General features: G+C 42.6%; 2 protein-coding genes and 1 long non-coding RNA gene across 3 annotated transcripts; 1 reads left to right on the top strand and 2 right to left on the bottom strand.

Annotated features, from left to right (window-relative positions):
• The first annotated feature begins 6,727 nt into the window (after positions 1-6,727).
• LOC136428927 (ATP-dependent helicase wrn-1-like) lies at positions 6,728-10,554 on the top strand. The gene is made up of 6 exons (XM_066418761.1): positions 6,728-7,325; positions 7,877-7,979; positions 8,630-8,741; positions 9,267-9,480; positions 9,777-10,034; positions 10,413-10,554. Exons 1-6 carry the CDS (start codon positions 7,101-7,103, stop codon positions 10,515-10,517), a joined length of 1,017 nt encoding a protein of 338 aa, XP_066274858.1. The 5' UTR covers positions 6,728-7,100; the 3' UTR covers positions 10,518-10,554.
• Positions 8,005-14,409, bottom strand: LOC136428926 (uncharacterized). The gene is made up of 7 exons (XM_066418760.1): positions 14,135-14,409; positions 13,746-13,854; positions 13,442-13,567; positions 12,892-13,162; positions 12,354-12,581; positions 11,453-11,864; positions 8,005-9,450 (listed from the first exon to the last, which is right to left on the bottom strand). The coding sequence occupies exons 1-6, from the start codon at positions 14,399-14,401 to the stop codon at positions 11,456-11,458; spliced, it is 1,410 nt and encodes a 469-aa protein (XP_066274857.1). The 5' UTR covers positions 14,402-14,409; the 3' UTR covers positions 8,005-9,450; positions 11,453-11,455.
• A 1,750-nt stretch (positions 14,410-16,159) lies between these two features.
• On the bottom strand, positions 16,160-17,930 carry LOC136426781 (uncharacterized). Its single transcript, XR_010754357.1, has 3 exons — positions 17,240-17,930; positions 16,738-16,906; positions 16,160-16,267 (listed from the first exon to the last, which is right to left on the bottom strand). It is a non-coding gene; the product is annotated as an uncharacterized lncRNA (long non-coding RNA).
• Between the last annotated feature and the right edge of the window lie 394 nt (positions 17,931-18,324).

The following is an 18,324-nucleotide window of genomic DNA, read 5'->3' as shown; positions in this document are numbered from 1 at the left end:
TTACATATTTCATAATATCGCTTAATTATTTTGCGTATAGGTGTCTTGGTTTCTTTTCAATTGTTATAGTCTCTATCTGGTGTGTTACTCTAAGCTTGTGTGTTACGCCGAATGGCGGATATACCGGCTATATAGATACAGATACAGATATCTTTAAGAGGTAGGTTGGACCTAATAGTTGAGTTCTATTATGGTAGCGGTAGGGATGATGGTTATGTTTATTTAGGTCCTTTATTTCTGTTTCATTTGTTTATATCATATATTATCCTTAAGTTCAGTTTGATCGTAGAGTTACCGGTAGAATTTTGTTATTGTAGCTGAATATATAGAAGATACGATCTTACTAACTTATTCTGATGTTTATCAACATAGAGTATTATGAGGTTTCTCATATATGCAGGTTTATTCAGTTTTAAGAAAATGAAAACAATTAGTTTTTCATAACGATATATCTATTCCCTATATCATAGTCTTACTGTTATATTCCTCGTAACTTTTTTTGAAATTGTTACTATGTAACTACCACATGAGTTCTATTATGGTAGCCATACGGACGATAGGCGCAGAGTTATGATCCTTTTGGTCCATTCTGTTACCCTTGTTTATGTTATTTTATGTTTAAGTTACTTAGTTTGTTACAGTGTAGTTACAATCAAGTTGTTTTTGTGGTAACACTGATACTTTTAAATGATATCTGATTATTTATTAAAGACTGGTTTCAGAGGTGCTGTTGTCACTAAAATGGACAAAAAATCCTTTATTTTACGAGTTTGCTCAGTGCAAGACTACAGAGACCACTTCTGGGCACTGAACATTTTTATCAGTTTTACATTCAAAAATATTGTATGAATGTAAGTTGGACTAACTGACGCGATAGACAGCAGGAGTTAATCTACAGTGAATGCCTAGACGGAAAAAAATGCCCAGACTTTGCGTTATGTACAATACAATCGGTAAACGGGTGGACGTTCCGAGAACTTCCGACTTATATGTATCTAATCATCACCATCCACTGTTTTCTGCATCTGCAGTCGTAAATACGTAAGTACCTGATACCAGCTCAGAGAAGAACAAAAAATAGTATTGTCTTCAAGTACCAGATTTGTCAAACTAGAATTGAAGAGTTCAAATATTTGTTTTTCCCTACAAATTGCTGAACCAATGAATAAATAGATCAACCCTTTGACTGGATGGCTTTAATTTTTTTTTTTTGAGGCTCAAGCTAGGCGCACTACTCTCCAAGAAGAGGTTTCGGTTGTGCTTTTTGTGGCCTTTTCTTCGATTCTATGTTTCCCTTGCAGGTGCCACGATTTGAAGAAAGTCATCAAAATGAATCGTACCATTGAATTCTTTATCTAGCGCAGATAAAACCATAAACAGAACTCAAGGCAAACTACGTTGAATTGTGCTAAGGAAGGTGAAGACCAGTAAGGTCTATAACTATAAGAGTCCTTCTTGGTGTTTCTTGGTATAACAAAGGATTAACGATAATAACGAAAGAAGAAGAAACAAAACAGTAAAACAAAAACTGACAACAAATTATTCTTGTGCCCTCTAGCCATGGTAGGTCATGGTAGTTTTCAAAGTCGTATCGTGATAAACGGTTTTTTTCTCAAAATGTTCATGGCTCTATAGCTACAGTTCTAATTTCGGTATAGATGCGACACGCAACTTGATCGCGTGATAAAGAGTGAAAATTCGTAAAGAGTACAAGGAATGACAAGATCTGGTCACCGCTAGACGGTCATCTTCAGCTTCTTGTTGGTAATCAGGTATCGGAAACTGACCCCAGTAGTGTACTTCCGGGTCATCCATTGCGCTTTTCCGGTCGTGAAAGCTTGTGGGGTCATACCGGTCAGAATCGCGTGGAGTCTGTGATCTATCTTCCTTTGTCCTGGGATACGCCGGTTTCTATTATTCCAATCGTCGAGACCTTTCAGGTAAGAAGTGGTGACGACTATCTTTATCAGATTGTTGAACGATGTCGAAGCTGGAAGACACAAGTCGCGGTTTTGCGGTGGTTTTAGCGTTTTGTTTTGTCAAGATAAGACTTAGAAGGGTATTGTGGGGTCTACCGGATCTCTTTGAATTTGAGAAACAAACTTCAAATCGTTCAATGTTCTGTGATTTTACTGTGTAAGACGAGACATAGAATTTGTAAGGAATGGTTTTGTGTATGCAAAAGTAAGTTTACTTTTGGCTACAAAGACAAAGAATTTGTTTAACGTATGCAGAAAACTCCCAATCGGATCCTCACATCTGGTTTCAATCAGTGCCTGCTGACTGGGTGGTCTGGTGTTGTTTTGTTAGGGGCGGTTCACTAACTGCTGCAGTGATGGTTTGTTGTGAAGAAAACTTAAATACGTGCTGACTGGTGTATCTTATAAGTTATGGGTAAATATTATGTGGGACGTACCAAACAAGAATGTCTTGTCTTGTCTTGCCGTTACTGCGCACGCTCTTGTTGATGAGTATTATCGCAAGTAAGTAGTGCATCCCGCTCATAGTCGTTCCAGTTACTTTATATCATGTCCAGTGTCCAAAAATCATAGTCCGTATCCAATCCATGTCAGTATCCAAGGGAGGAGGGGGTCTTATTTCCCTGCTGCTGTTTAAACTGGACCTGTGGTCGCAACCACCGCCTCCACTTCGTCTTTGTGGAGGTTGTTACAGTCCCGGATGGTTCTGGGCAGAAAGGAATCTGCCCTGTACAGTGTTCTGGTCTTAATCCTTGTGAACTGTTCAGTGTGCATGCGGCGTCCACGCGGGGGTGCTGGGACTATCTTGTCCCTTATGACCGGACACTCGACGAGACCATCTCTGATCCTGCAGAACACCTCAAGCCTTTGTGTCCTGCGTCGCTGCTCAAGCGGTTCCCAGCCCAGTTGTAGCAACAGCAACATGCTACTTACACTTGACTTGCTGTGGTAACGGTTCAGCACAAACCTAGCAGCCCGTCGTTGTACCGATTCCAACCTGACAATGCTCTTCTGGGTGTACGGGTCCCATACACTGGACGCGTACTCTAGGAGTGGTCTAACAAAGGCTTTGTAAGCCTTTTCCTTAATACTGGTAGAACTAATTTTCAGGTTTCTTCTGAGGAAACCCAGGACCCTGTTCGCTTTATTTGCCATGTTGTTGATATGGTGATCCCACGTACCATCGTGACTCATTGTGACTCCTAGGTACTTTACTGTGCGGACTGTTTCTAGGGTGTGACCATGTAGTACGTAAGAACGGGATAGTGGTGTCCTACTCCTGGTGACCGCCATGGACACGCACTTGGCTGGGTGGAACTGCATGTCCCAACTCCTCTCCCATTCTGCAAGGTGTTGGAGATCTTGTTGTAGTTGGTCTTGTTGCTTGCTGTTTACTACAACCCTATACACTGCTGTATCGTCCGCAAACAGTCGAGCCAGTGCTGTCAACTTCTCTGGTAGGTCATTTATATATGCTAGAAATAGACAGGGACCTAGTACAGAGCCTTGCGGGACTCCAGACCTGACTTCTACGAATGAGGAAAGGTGTCCATCAACCCGGACTGCCTGGCACCGATCTTTGAGGAAACTGTTTATCCATGACAGGGCGGTACCTTGGATACCGTAGCGTCGGAGCTTGTGGATAAGCAGACTGTGGTTGACGCGGTCACCCTCCTGCTTTGTGAGGATCAAGTTTCTTCATGAGTTTCCTCACACCCTCGCAGTTGATGTTTATATTGTCCATTGCTGGGATGTCAGTGTTTTGCATACCAGTTTTCTGTTCAAATTCTTCATCAGTGTATTGTCTACCCTCCCCAAAGACAGATTGGAACTGGTCGTTTAGCAGTTCTGCTTGCTCCTGAGGGTTTGAAGTCAAATGACCATCCTTTTTGAGTGGTGCCACGCCCACATTGGACGAGCGCTGTTTTTTTTATGTATGTCCAAAACCTCTTACCCGGCTGACCAGCCGCTGTTTCTTCGGTAAAGACTGAGTTCAGGCAGCTCCAGTAACTCCGGCGAATCTGTCGCTGGATAGTGTGGCGTAGTACCTTCACCTCCTCTCTCAGTGAGGCCGATCCGGTTTTCTTCATCTGACGGTATTTCCTATTCCGTCTATTGATGAGCTTCCGGATACTTGGCGTGACCCAAGGCTGGTCAGTCTTGGTCCTTGCCACTTTGTGTGGTATATGCATCTTAACTGCTGCGAGTAGAGAGTCTTTAAAAGTAACCCATAGCTCTTCTGTTGTAAAATTGTCATGTTTTCTCTGAATTTCTGTACTAAGTTCTGTGGCTGCAGCTCTCAGACTGTCCCAATCTGCCTTATTGTACAGGGGGATCTGGCGTGGAGATTGTTTCTTTCTCCTAGCACTGGTGCTAATTTCACAGTACGGTATACAGTGGTCTGAAAGTCCAGGTACCACCTCTACCCGGGGGACCAAGTCGGGAAAGTTTCTTAAGAACAATTCCAAAGTGTTGGCTTCCCTAGTTGGTTGCTTGACCATTTGTTCCAAACCATTGTCATACAGCATACTAAGGAAGTCCTGATGAAGACGGGGATGAGGTGCCTTAGGTTTTAAGGTGGTTGTGGTCCAATCCCATCCGGGCAGATTGAAATCACCCCCTATGAGAAGGAAAGCATTCTGTAGCTGAGATACCCTCTGAAGTGATGTAGCCAAGTGTATCAGACTAGGCTCGTCGCCAACGTCCGGTCTGTAAAAGGCAGAAACATAGAGGGCTTGCCTACCTCTCAACTTGATGCGTACCCACAGGAGTTCGCAATTGTCCACCTCCAGCTCCGGGGCTGCAAAACTGTCAATGTTGTTGTGGACGGCAATCAACACACCTCCCCCACGTCCACCTATATCTTTCCTGTATACTCTATACAAATCTGGAAAGAATTCTGTACTTGCAATCGTTGGATCTAGCCAAGTCTCTGATCCAATGACTATATCAGGTTTTAGACTTTCCAAAAGGTGTGGAAGTTCTGATCTTTTTGAGCTAGCTGACTGGAAATTAATATTTAAAATACGTAAAGGTCTATATCTCCACTTGTCTTGTTGGCTACTTCTTGAGGGAGTAGATGTATGTTGAGGTTTGAACTGAAGATCAGTTGGTGTTTTACAGGAATTTAGGGACGAATCATGAAGTGATGACCCCGACCAGTCAATTCCATGTAGGTCAAACACAGTTCTACTGTTGTGACTACCACATATTGCGCAATACCAATGAATGTTTGAGTCTGCCAACTCTTCATAATATTGTGTGTCAACACTCTGGCAATGTCCGTGGAACCATTGGCCACATTTTTCGCATTATATGCCACGGTCGTTCCATGAGACACGGAGGTCACAAGTACCACAGACCCATGAATAATGAGACTGTGACTGTGAGGGGGGGCTGACTTGAAAGGGTGACCGGCTATGGAGATGGTCCGTTGTTGGACTGCCATTTGTCTGTGGTGGATATGAAATACTCATGAAGAACGATATAAGGTATGGGAAAACCAGTCTCCAAGTCGACATAGTATGAGGAGCGTTGTATTTTCTTCCGAACTAGGGCCTGTGCCAGTTGGAACATGTAAGCACCCGCCGCCCAACTTTCGAGTGTGTACAAAACACGTACGGACTTGACCCCGAACACGCAAAGTTCCCTCCCTTGGATTCTGTAATATTTGTAGTAACCTGTGGCTCGTCCCACCACTGAAATTAATTAATCCCGCGGCTTTTCCCACCGCATGATAAAAGGTTGTATTAATTGTGGAATAATGTTTGTATCTCTCCGGTTCGATAGCATACAAATTTTCAAGATGGCGTCGCTTCGGCTCACATGGCGTGAGAACGATTAGATGTTACGGAGCACTACGAGCGCCCATTAACTGCACATAACGTTCCAGAGTTACCTTGATCGACTGCTAGCACTTGTCTTTTATGTCCGGGAAAAGTATCCGTCCGTAATTTGCTTATTTAGGTGAAAATCTTCCACTATGAGCAGGAGCTGTCCAAAAACATGCCCGTCTCCGGCGCATGCGCGAATGTGCGGATAATGTTACAATTTGGAACGTTGGCAGATCATATGTTAGTATAAGCTAGTTCGGGGTTGCTACTACGCATGAGCAGTGTCAAAGGTAAAGGCCCCCGCGACGTAAACAAGACCCATCTGGGCGTTGTTATGCAAACCGAGACAATGTCGAGACGAGAACTGTCTACAAGCCTTGGGCCTTCACCTTTGACACTCCACATCGGTAGTAGCAACCCTGAACTAGCTTATACAATAGATGATTGTACATTTTAGAAATGAAAGAATGTATGTGTGTATGTGTGTGTGTGTTTATGTCTTCTTCTTCTTCTCATTACGTGCTCAACCTCATTAAGTTGAGGAGTCTAGCACGGTACGTAAGACGTACACAAGACTGTAAGGTTTGGACCATTGCACACCGGGGCATGCCCCTACTCTTCTTCGAAAGGTGTGGTGGGTTCTTTAACGTGCGCGGGGTTTGGGACCTCCATTTAACGTCCTATCCGAGGGACGTCCCCAACTCTAGAGGAGCTAGGTACTCATTTACACCTGAGTGAAGTGAGGGAATTTGTGTTAAGTGCCTTTCCCAAGGGCACAACGTCCGGGCGCATGTTCAGATATGTCTGGGGGCAGCTCGGGTTCGAACTGGGGTCCCCATGTTTGACAGTCGGATGTTCTATCCATTACGCCACACGACGCAACGCCATGTGGGTTTATTTGTACGTGTGCCTTGTCTGTACTCTCCAAGCAGAGCTAGGGTTTCGGCTGGTTTTTAACGTGTTTTTAGGCGTTTTTGTCGGGCCTTCTACTTTGTCATCGTTTTTGTTGTGCTCCAAACCCAAGCTCTGCCGGCAGACGCACTGATCAATGCCTAATAAACCTAATCACTCTAACACATTACAAGCGTTTCACAAGTAAGTGCTAAGCGTGCCAGACCAGGGACGGAAATCTCTCCCCCCGCGCCGCAGAACTTCCGGCCCGTCTAACGGTCGTGGCCACTGACCCGAATCTAACGGTCTCTGTGTCACCACCAGCTGGGCTGCGGCATTTAAACCTCTTCTGCGTTGTATTTTCGTTTGTTTTCGTACGTTATTTACTTACCTTCAAATGGAAGGAAGAGCCCAGCGAGCAGCAAACGACCTCTGGGGTTTCCCAAGTCTAAAGGAGTCTCAACTCGAGGCCATCTTGGCCGCCGTGTCAGGAAAAGATACGTTCGTTGGACTCGCGACCGGCCACGGGAAGAGTTTATGCTATCAAATTCTTCCGAACATTCTACTGCAACCTTCCATCGTTGTTGTGATATCTCCTCTCATTGCACTCGTCAAAGATCAGGTAAGTCATATCAGCATTAAATACTTACGAAATGTTTGATACAAATACATACAAAAACGTTACGACGCCGTGCCGACTGCCGTAGTTTAGTAGCCGTAGTACGCCCCCCTCCCCACTATGCCGATACATGTAGATACATTGTCTCCACTTGATCGAAACTTCGAAGATTTTTTGGGGGGATATAGCTGATAGGAAATAGTAGGAATGAGGATGACACTCTCAACTAAAAAAAAGGAAGTTCCCCCACTTTTCCTAGTAACTGTTTTTTTCTTCCAGTTTTGTATTCCCTTGCGCACATGAATAACAGTGATGTTTTTCTGAATGGAATTAACTTACTGCTACAATGCTTGCTGCTACATAGAATTATACTGTTACATAAATAGAAGAAGTTCGCCACTGACATTAAACCGATGTAGAGGACAGCATAATGGATTGACACTTTGCCATTGTATGTTTGTTTTGTCTATACCACTGAAAAAGTAACTGAAAACAATGTACTGAATTAGTATTACTGAACATACTCTTTATACATAACGTTTTTTTTATTTCAGATACACCGATATGAGAGATCCTCTGGGTATAAAGGAGTACATCTGAAGACACCTGAGGATATTCTACGATATATGAACACACCGCAGGACAATGTTCGACTTGGTAAGCAACGCAAATACTGTATACATATTTGGATACAAAAAGACTACTGTGTATTCTTTTATCCACACCACAGGTTTACGATTATTACAGTGTTACCACATCAGTTGGTTTCAGGTATGACAGAAAAAAAATGTTCAAAAATAACGTTGGATAAAGTGGTACATGGTCTTTTTTAAAACGTGTGCTGGTAGGTCCGTCTGTCCTCTTGAATTGAGTAGGCAAAATAAAAATAATTCAGACGAAAAACAAACACAACTTTTGCACTGGACACAAAAAGGATAAACACCTGAGTCATAGATACATTCTTCAATGCATTACATGTGCTTCGAATGAAAACAAACACAACTTTGGCATTGGTCACAAAAGGATAAACACCTGAGTCATAGACACATTCTACAATGCAAATAGTTACATGTGCTTCGAATGAAAACAAACACAACTTTAGCATTGGTCACAAAAAGGATAAACACCTGAGTCATAGACACATTCTTCAATGCATTACATGTTCTTCGAATGAAAACAAACACAACTTTAGCATTGGTCACAAAAAGGATAAACACCTGAGTCATAGACACATTCTACAATGCATTACATGTGCTTACAAGTTTGTGTAACACTAATAAAATAACTTAATGTGACTTCCACCACAGTTTTCATGGCGCCAGAGCAAGCTGTTTCACACGAGGGAAGGCAGCTTGTACAGAACCCTCCCCTCCCGATAGCTCTCATAGCTGTGGATGAGGCACATTGCATACATGAATGGTAAGTTATTAATATTACTGACAAAATAAATTATTGCTTTACTGTAAAGGCTGGATCACTATTGCATCTGTTGAACTAGATAAGAAATTAGATATAGCTATCTTGGCTTGCCATGGTGGGAATGAAGTAAAGCTTGGGTCATGGTACAGAATAAACATTGTGCCAACATGTTTTCAAATCTCAAACAATCTTCCTTGTGTGATCCATGATACTTTTACACAAGTGATATAATGAAATTTTGGAATAAAGCAATAAATGAGCTAGACAGTTAATAGTTCAAGAGGCTTAGAAGCATGCCCACTGACACAATTTTGCACTATAACACTTGTCTTATGGTAGTTATACATGAAACTGAAAAATAAAGAATGCAAATACACAATATCAAATCATAATGGGGGGGAGGGGAGCTGTAAAAATAGTTGCAAAAGCCAACCTTCTCTATAGTTCTCTTCTTTTTAATACTCCTAGAAGTCCTTGGAATTAATATAAACAAAATGAAAGTGTGCATGTTATTTCATCAATAAGGGGTGATGCCTTCCGGAAGGACTTCAAGGAACTAGGCAGCCTCCGTGCCCTCTTGTCTCTGAAAGTGCCATTTATGGCCTTGACTGCCACGGCTACCCCTGCTGTCTTGGAGACTGTGAAGAGCACCCTCCACATGGACAAGCCCGTCGTTGTGAAGGGCAGCTTGGACAGGCCTAACATCCACCTTCAGGTGAAAAGCATCAAAAGTACAAAGGTAAGTTTTTTTGCTCAAACATTTAAATCTAATTTATCTGCCAACTTTATGAAGGAAACAGTAAAACTGACATTAAAAAAGGCCTCAAGACAATACCTATGCCTTATGATCTTTGACAGCTTCTTTAAGAAGAGTTATCAAAAATTTTAGAGACATGTGGAAAGGGTCAATTGCTCAACTCCTCATTTGAAACTATACAACCATGATTAAGTAAGGAATAAACAAAAGTATACAATGCACTCTGATACTGTTATGTTGGTCATGTTACATGCCAATTTTTAACCTTTATCAAATAGGGAGACCTCCAGCCTCTAATCCAGCACCTGGTCGCTGCTGAGAGGGTGGAGGATGTGAAAAAACACCTTGTCTACGCTGGCACCAAGAACAGGTGCATGGAGCTGTGGAAAGTCATCCGGAAACCATGCAGTCATTCAAAGAGAAAAGTAGTGAGAGCATTTCATGCTGAGATTTCCACCAAGGCCAGGGATGAGATCCTGGAGGGGTTCAGGATTGGCACCATAAGAGTGGTGGTGGCCACTGTTGCTTTTGGCATGGTAGGACAATACTTTTTTAATATCTTAGTAGGAAATCATGTGGTGCTTACACCAGAATAATGGAAAATGGTAAATAGATTCTGGTCATTCATCACATGATTCCTACCTAAACTTTTGTTAGTTTTAAATCTGATTATGTTAAATTTTGCTGTATTAGCTAAAAGCAGTTTCATAAAGTTCACCCCGATTCCTGCCTATGACCTTTTGACCTTCCTCTATATCAACTGTTAAAAGCACCCCATGCCCTCCATATGATGTGGCTTCTTGGATAGGAAGCAAAAACACAAACCCACAAACTCAGTCATCAAAAACAATACTAGAACTACTAGAATGAACTATTGTGTATAATGCTAATGCATACTTATGTATGTCACATAGGGCATCGACATTCCAGATGTGCATGGGGTGGTTGTATACCATGTGCCCACTACCATTGGGCAGCTGTATCAGGTAAGTTGTACCAGTATGTACGTATATGTATAACCCATGTATTCATCCTACGTATTGAAATTGACCTCTGCCATTTCATAGCTTTTTTTCAATCATTCACTGTTTGAAATGTGATCATGACTGGAATGTTTAGTGTGATACTAAGAATACCAAGCGAAGAACAACCAGGAAACAAGCATTTAAATTAACATGGCCATAACATAACATTCTCTATAATTTTTTTATAATTTTCTTTATATCTCACCTAAGAAATTACCTGAGACAAACGATTGATTTTTGTTTCAGGAAATAGGGAGGACTGGCCGAAACGGTGACCAGGCTTGTGCTACCATTTTCTATAGTAAAGCTGACTTCAAGCAAGCAGACCAAGAGGTTGTTTCCTTTGCACAATCCAAGGGCTGCCTACGAGAGGAACTACTGAAACACTTGGGCCAGGACTTGGAGGATCAGCCTGAAAACTGTTGTAGCCCTGAAGATGATCAGATCGACCCTGAAAATCCAAGTCATTTGAACTTCATTTTCTCAAAACGTAGAAATGTAGAAAACGATGAAAACCAGGAAAACCAGGAAAAACCAAAGACGGCCTACAGAAAACAACGCCAGGACACGGGAATGAAAGACCAGTTAATAGCCAAGCTGAAAGAGATGCGGGACGAGTGGTATCGGGAGAGGCCAGCACTTTGACTTTTTGGGCCAGAGGCGATAATGGCTGAGGCGACAATCTCTAGTATCTCATCAAAGTGTCGTGCCATACACTGTTACGAGGACTTCCAGAAGACCAAGGTCAAGGGAGTTCCAGAGGACAAGGCAGAGGAAATTCTGGCTGCCATCAACCAGCTCTTTCCAGAGGCACCACCACCTAGGGGCCGCAGAATAGCAGTGGCAAGAAGACGCACCAGGGGTCCTGGTGTCAGGAGAGCCCTGCAAGACATAAGTAATGTAGCATAATGATATAGTATAATACATACCTTTTACTCATCCATAAGCAGAGCTAAATCCACCTCAAGGTCAGGATCCACCTCCGCGGCGTCTGCGGCATCTTCCTCATCGTCTATATCTTCTTTGTGAAGGTAGTTGTCCAGCCATTTGTCCACTGTGATGCGTTTCAATCCCTTGCTGACAGGATCGTCAAACTCTTTGCCAAAGAACAGAACTCTGCCTGGAGTCGGTTGGTACACTAGCCCATCACTGATCTTCTGTCTCATGGAGCGTATGTCAGCCTCAGCGGATGGTGAGGTGTGGCCAACTGTTTGCCTTGCCTTGAAGACCCTGTCACAGAAGCGCCTTGCCTCGTCGATGAGAGGCACGGCCAAGGAGACCTCCTTTGCATGGCGCAGTGTTAAGTGCCCACCTGAGGATTTCAAGACTTTCTTCAGGAGCCTGAAATCAAAAACAAAAAACTGCTTTAGAAGAATGTTTGTTTGCAGAATTTTTCTCTCCATTGCCTCGCTTCTTGTGTGGAGAGAAGAATAAAAAAGGAATGTAACATGTCACGTTTTATACACTTAATTTTTTTCTTCAAAAGGATATGTATTGTTATAGTTTAAACGACTATGTTAATAATGTAAATGCTATGCAGATGTAAGTTCATGTTAAATCATAATGTAAATATTGTAAATTGTGAAGTGATGGTGCAGCTGCTCTATGGAACAAAATGCATTCTGCATTCGAAAGTCCATTTTGATATCTATATATGTGCCAATATAAGTTTGGGAACTACTTTAACTGTGTGCTCCAGTTATGTTAGGTTGCCTGTTGAAGTTTCTTGCATTCAAACTTGATACTGAACAAACTTGGCCAAAATCATAACTCATACAGTCTTGCCAGAAATTGTGTATATGTAGTATAATAAACGTATAATAAACTTACTTGTTGTAGTGCTCAACCAGCATGTCTACTGGTTTGCCGTGCCCTTCTCTTGAGTGAGTGTTCACTCCACGGTTGTGTGTCAATACATGAGCCGTTCTTGGCGACCAGTCAGCCATTAGATTGGCAAGGTGATTGGCAGCTTCAGTACTGTACTGCGTCCGTTTGGTGCCGAGGAATGTTGGCAGCCACCACCGCCAGTGGGCGACTACCGCTGGGCCGTCTTCATCCCTGAAGGAAACACATATTTGTATGTTAATGTGCATGTTTTCTATCATCTGGCCCAGACTTGGATTTGAAATCATCCATTCTTTAAGCTCTTTCTGAATGACAAGTAGACTGTGCACACAGTTGCTCACAAGGAACTACAAAACTGCTTTATAATGACTGGTCAGAATGCGCAATAAAGCAACATTGTCATCATAGGTCACTGCTCTAAGCGAAAGCTGTTTTTATCAAAGCAATCTGTAATAATAAACCACAGCATGAGAACTCAAACAATAATGCATAAAATCTTAAACCACAAAACAGGGCTTCTCACCTGATACACTGCCGTAGATCTGTGTACAACATCAGATGGTATAGTAGTGATGTTGTACACTCGAATGCCGCGTCATCTACCCTGTCGGCTGAACATCTTTTGAAGATGTATTTGGCCAGGAAACTCTGGACGAGGCTCTCCAGCTCCTCTTCCGTCATCTCTTCTACATCTTCGGAGGGACTCCCCATCTCAAGATGCTGAAGGAGTGCCGCCTCAAGGTGGGCCTCACAAGCGTGATGCAGGAACTCGTCCAACGGATTGAACTTTTTGCCTGGGAAGAAAAAAGCAAAATAGATATACATGTATTGTCATGAAAATACATTCACATACCCTTATATGGGCATGACCTCTACATTACTTGTTGCAGTGGCTGCAGAACACATATGATAGATGAACTTACAAGATGAATAAACACATAAGACAGATGAACTTACAAGATAATGATAACTACAAGGATGCATGCACAGTAATAATAACCAGCTATGTGGAATTCTGTGATTTAAATGTATGGAGAAAATGTAAGGAGTGAACAAAATCATAGAGTACAAACCTAGACTGTCAACAGAACGTCTGTTCACCACATCCTTCAGATGAGCCAGTGAGCCTACATTTTTTGGCGATGACCAGTAGGCCAGAGCGATACATCTCGCTGTTTCCCACAAGAAGTGGAAGTCACCTGTGAAAATATTATTTGCTGATAATAACATGTATTTCAGCTGGTTGCATTGAATGGAAACATGGACAAAAAGTGGTGGCAAGGAAAACTACTGATTAATTTGGAGTGTTTCCATAAAGACCCCGTAACCTTATATGAATTTCCAAATGCACCGGCACAAATAAACATCTCATCTCACCTGGACATTCTTTTGCCCATACCAGTGTCTCCAGTCTGTCCACATCATCCTCCCTCAACCTCCTTGCGCCGCGAATGTTTTTACAAGTGGCTTGGTCGCCAATTACCTCCTGAAGACAAGTTATGAAACCAATGTTATATTATGCATAATGGGGTATTCTTACAGGAATGGTGCCTAAAACAAATGTGCCTAAACAGTCATACTCATAGGCATTTAAAACTTACAGGGTTGTAGGTTGTCCACAATAGATTTGGAAAATTACAGACAAATCAAATTGATGATGAAGAACCAGGGAGTATATATTTACAAAACAACAGAAAACATCACTGACATTCATGGCATCAATCACAATATAGAAATGAAAAAAATGATCTAACTATATATCTGACCTGGTCCCAACAGTTATCCGCAGACATGCCTGCCTCCTTAGCAAACTGCCGAAGTATTTGAATATTGTCTGCCGTTGTAGCCTCATTTGCTCCCATCAGCTGCACCGGCCTGTAGCTCGAGGGAGGACTTGTCCGCTTCTTTGGTGGAGGCCTCTTGTGTGCAGCAAATGCTTTGAACTTATTCGAAAGCAATGCCTTGATCCGGGCACCGAATCTCTTCTCCAGCTTGTCCATTTCCTCTTCATCGAGGAGAATGTCCTCAGCCATAAGGTCCCCACGTCTTCCCTGTAAAAATGTATCAACACATGCCTTTGTACAGTATGAATCTAACATAGAAATACACGTAAGTGGCCAGTGTGGAATCACTAGCACAAGAAACATCAGACATCTCAAGTCCTGCGGGACGCCGCTATATATGGGTTGCACATTATAAAGCCTGTATGTGGGTCCAGGGCTCCAGACTAACTTTTAGGCCTAGGAGCACTGTGCTCCTAACTCAAAAAAGTTAGGAGCACCAGCAAAAATCTAGGGGCACCACTACAAAAAGTTGGAAGAACAAGCAAAAGTCTTGGCTATACCAAATAATACTCCTATTAATCAATGTTATACGTTAACAACCGGGAATAAAGTATTTGAATAGATCATAAAAGATAAAAACCTACATTGATGGTGCAGAACAATTGGCAATTCAATTCATTCAATACCTTCCTACATACTGATACTAGTACGATGGATTTTTAGAAAAATTGGGCATAGGTTCCCCGGCTGGCCCCTATCCGGGGGCCACGGTGCCTCAAGTTCAACAAGTTGAAAAATACACAATGGTATTTTTTACTTGGAACAAGGCAGGTAATGATTCACATAACCTTGAATGATAAATAAATAGATGACTCTAGAACTTATCTATCGGGTTCATGACCAAAACAAATAAAGTCATATTCCATAATTTGAAACTTCACTGCTGGCATCAAGTTCAACATTTTTACAGGCATTTCTTTTCTTTTTACCCTCACCCTCTGTCTACAGATTATCCAAAATACTTTAATATCCTTAAAATTCTTGCTCAAAATAGTATCAAAAATGATCTGTTTGTGCCGACCCAGTCAAATCGGGAACTTCGAAACGCGTAGTTCAAATTTCGCGCGTCAGGACCGCGCGGCGCCGTCTTCCAATGACAGGCCGACCGCATGGAGAAAGCTTTGTGATTCGCCGCTGTGCAGTATAGACAGCAGCAGAATGAAAGTACATGCAGCACCATAACAACGGGCAGGTAATGAGCTTTGAAATGATACCGGTGACAAAAGGAAAATTTGATATTTTTTTAAATAAAACTCCACTTGAATTGATTCATCGATTTTTGATCGTAAAAATCATCGCTTGAACAGGTATAAATATGACGGCAGGAAACAAGCCTTTCATTCTGCTGCGGTCTATTTTTCATAAACATCATGGCCGCCATTGTTATTGAAAGCAGCGAGCGTCCGGCGAGCGCTCACTTTCATCGACAAAGTTTTGGCGTTTGAAACATTTTACAAATCAAACAAATACACCACAAAGGAGAGTAACTTATATCCTTTATTTCTATGGGTAACTTTGCCACTAGGAACGGATAGTTTTTGTACCGCGGGTGTGGGAACATGATAGAAAATTCACCGACGATATTCGCGGTAGCATTGGAATACTAGTACCTATATTTTCGGCTTACCGCTTAGTTCTGCAGCCATTATCCTGGCGCAGGTCTTAATTTTGGATTGTCGCACCGTGCGACCGTGATTTTAAATCTAGTCGCATTCTCAAGAAACTGGTCGCATACATATTGTGTGCGAGTCGCACTCACGAGCGCTGGGGTCCCGTATATGTACAGGTTGGAGGTATATTTCATCACACCGCAGTGAAACCCACCGAATGCGGAAGTAACTATACCACAGCAGGGCAGAAAAAGTCGAGGAAAAATGATCTTATTATGAATTTAAAATCATGACATGAATTGCATCGAAAGGACAGAAGAACAATGGTTAACTGCTCAGCTTATTAAAATTCGTACCCTCGGTTCTCTTGACAAGCCCTCATCAGGAACGTGTCTCACTGGAACCGTAATCCGAGAGGTCCAGTTCTTCATCTCAGAACGATGACCTATAATAGTGAAGATAAACTAGATACGTAAACACATGCAAACTGGTCCATGTACTGACATGACTGGACTTAAATCATTATGTGAAACCACATGTGAAATAGAAAATAAAGAATTGAAATCACTTCCTGATACTTGAGCCTTGAAATAATACACGTTTGCATTGAAAAGGTGTTTGCATTCTGAACACAGCAGAAACAAGCTGTAAGATACACTATATATAGATGCTCAGGAATGCACAATATCTTTCTATCCCTTTCTTTGTGTTCATCATTTGTAACAAACTAAGTGTAGTAAACTAATTAGTGGACAATAAATACAAAAAATGCACACTTTGTCACTGTTAACATGTATGTCTTACAAATGCTCATACATTCTTATATGCTATGTTACATGGTCACAAGTTCACTATAAATGTGAATAGATAAAAGATATTAAAAGTATTCTACTGTAAACAATTTTTACAACATACCCTTTCGCACCTGCTGGACCTTCACCATAATGTTCACATTGTCATATGCCCAGATTTCACCATCTGTAGGTAATGGCTTAGCCATCTCGATGGCAGCATTGTCTCTAATGATTCGCCACACGTTTCTGGACGACACCCCAACGCCGGCATGGTTCAGGAGAGTCAATAGCTAGGTAGAATAAAAACATTACACTTAGATTATTATCTTATCAAACACTACTCAAATTAGACAACAGTAAAGAACTAGGCTTCATCATTCTTTGGCCAGTCGATAGTAATTCTTGAACTCTTGAGAGCTTTGGTTTGCTGTTTACGATATAACTGTCAAACAGATCTATAGTTTAAGAGTGAAAAATGTACACATTGTCTCACAGCCATTGTAAGAATAGCTTTCCAGTGAGCTAGATACATTTCCATTTTCCAAAGCCAAGCTGACTTTTGATATTTCCAAATCAAGACTAATTATACAAACAAAAGAAAAAAATGAGTATTGGTTACATACCTGGTCATTACAGGTCCTTGCCAAATACCCAAGGGTCATGATCGTCTGTACTCCTGAGGTCCGGTGGCTGCGGTGATTGGCGATTGTGGAGATGATTAACATGGCAACGGATTCTGATCTTTCCCCTGATGCTCTTATGTATGTTGGAGATGTAAGTGTTCCAATCAGTCTATGAAGGGTTGGAGCATGTGTCTCGAGGTAGACTGTTGTATCTTCCACGCTAAAGTTCCGGATATCTGTAATTGTTTTCACTGGTTTTGACAAGGGACTGGTAGAGGAACATAGTGCCTTCATTTCCAAATTAAGCTGGTTATCTAGGGTTACCGGATTCAGGAGAGCAGCTGCTTTCCTTGCGTCAGAAAGCTGCTCTCTCAGAATCCGGTTTTCTTCCAGCAGCCTGACAACATCGGCATTCTGTAGTGTGGCAGGTGTGGGAATGGCACTTGGCTGGGATGGAGATTGAGTCCATGGGAGAGGACCTGCAGTTGGCTGGGATGGAGATTGAGTCCATGGGAGAGGACCTGCAGTTGGCTGGGATGGAGATGGAGTCCATGGGAGAGGACCTGCAGTTGGCTGGGATAGAGATGGAGTCCATGGGAGAGGACCTGCAGTTGGCTGGGATGGAGATGGAGTCCATGGGAGAGGACCTGCAGTTGGCTGGGATAGAGATGGAGTCCATGGGAGAGGACCTGCAGTTGGCTGGGATGGAGATGGAGTCCATGGGAGAGGACCTGCAGTTGGCTGGGATGGAGATGGAGTCCATGGGAGAGGACCTGCAGTTGGCTGGGATAGAGATGGAGTCCATGGGAGAGGACCTGCAGTTGGCTGGGATGGAGATGGAGTCCATGGGAGAGGACCTGCAGTTGGCTGGGATAGAGATGGAGTCCATGGGAGAGGACCTGCAGTTGGCTGGGATGGAGATGGAGTCCATGGGAGAGGACCTGCAGTTGGCTGGGATGGAGATGGAGTCCATGGGAGAGGACCTGCAGTTGGCTGGGATAGAGATGGAGTCCATGGGAGAGGACCTGCAGTTGGCTGGGATAGAGATGGAGTCCATGGGAGAGGACCTGCAGTTGGCTGGGATA

This window comes from Branchiostoma lanceolatum, chromosome 2 (assembly GCF_035083965.1).
Source record: "Branchiostoma lanceolatum isolate klBraLanc5 chromosome 2, klBraLanc5.hap2, whole genome shotgun sequence".
NCBI classification, from domain to species: Eukaryota; Metazoa; Chordata; class Leptocardii; order Amphioxiformes; family Branchiostomatidae; genus Branchiostoma; species Branchiostoma lanceolatum.
Note: the sequence above shows the minus strand (reverse complement) of the source record. Positions and strands in the feature narration are given on the sequence as shown.

Coding starts and splice junctions, on each gene's coding strand:
- LOC136428926 (XM_066418760.1), bottom strand. CDS start 14,401: ATGGCTGAGGACATTCTCCTCGATGAAGAGGAAATGGACAAGCTGGAG. Junction 13,855..14,134: donor CGGATAACTGTTGGGACCAG/GTCAGATATATA, acceptor ACTTGTCTTCAG/GAGGTAATTGGCGACCAAGC. Junction 13,568..13,745: donor ATGGGCAAAAGAATGTCCAG/GTGAGATGAGAT, acceptor ATATTTTCACAG/GTGACTTCCACTTCTTGTGG.
- LOC136428927 (XM_066418761.1), top strand. CDS start 7,101: ATGGAAGGAAGAGCCCAGCGAGCAGCAAACGACCTCTGGGGTTTCCCA. Junction 9,481..9,776: donor AAAGCATCAAAAGTACAAAG/GTAAGTTTTTTT, acceptor TTTATCAAATAG/GGAGACCTCCAGCCTCTAAT. Junction 10,035..10,412: donor CCACTGTTGCTTTTGGCATG/GTAGGACAATAC, acceptor TATGTCACATAG/GGCATCGACATTCCAGATGT.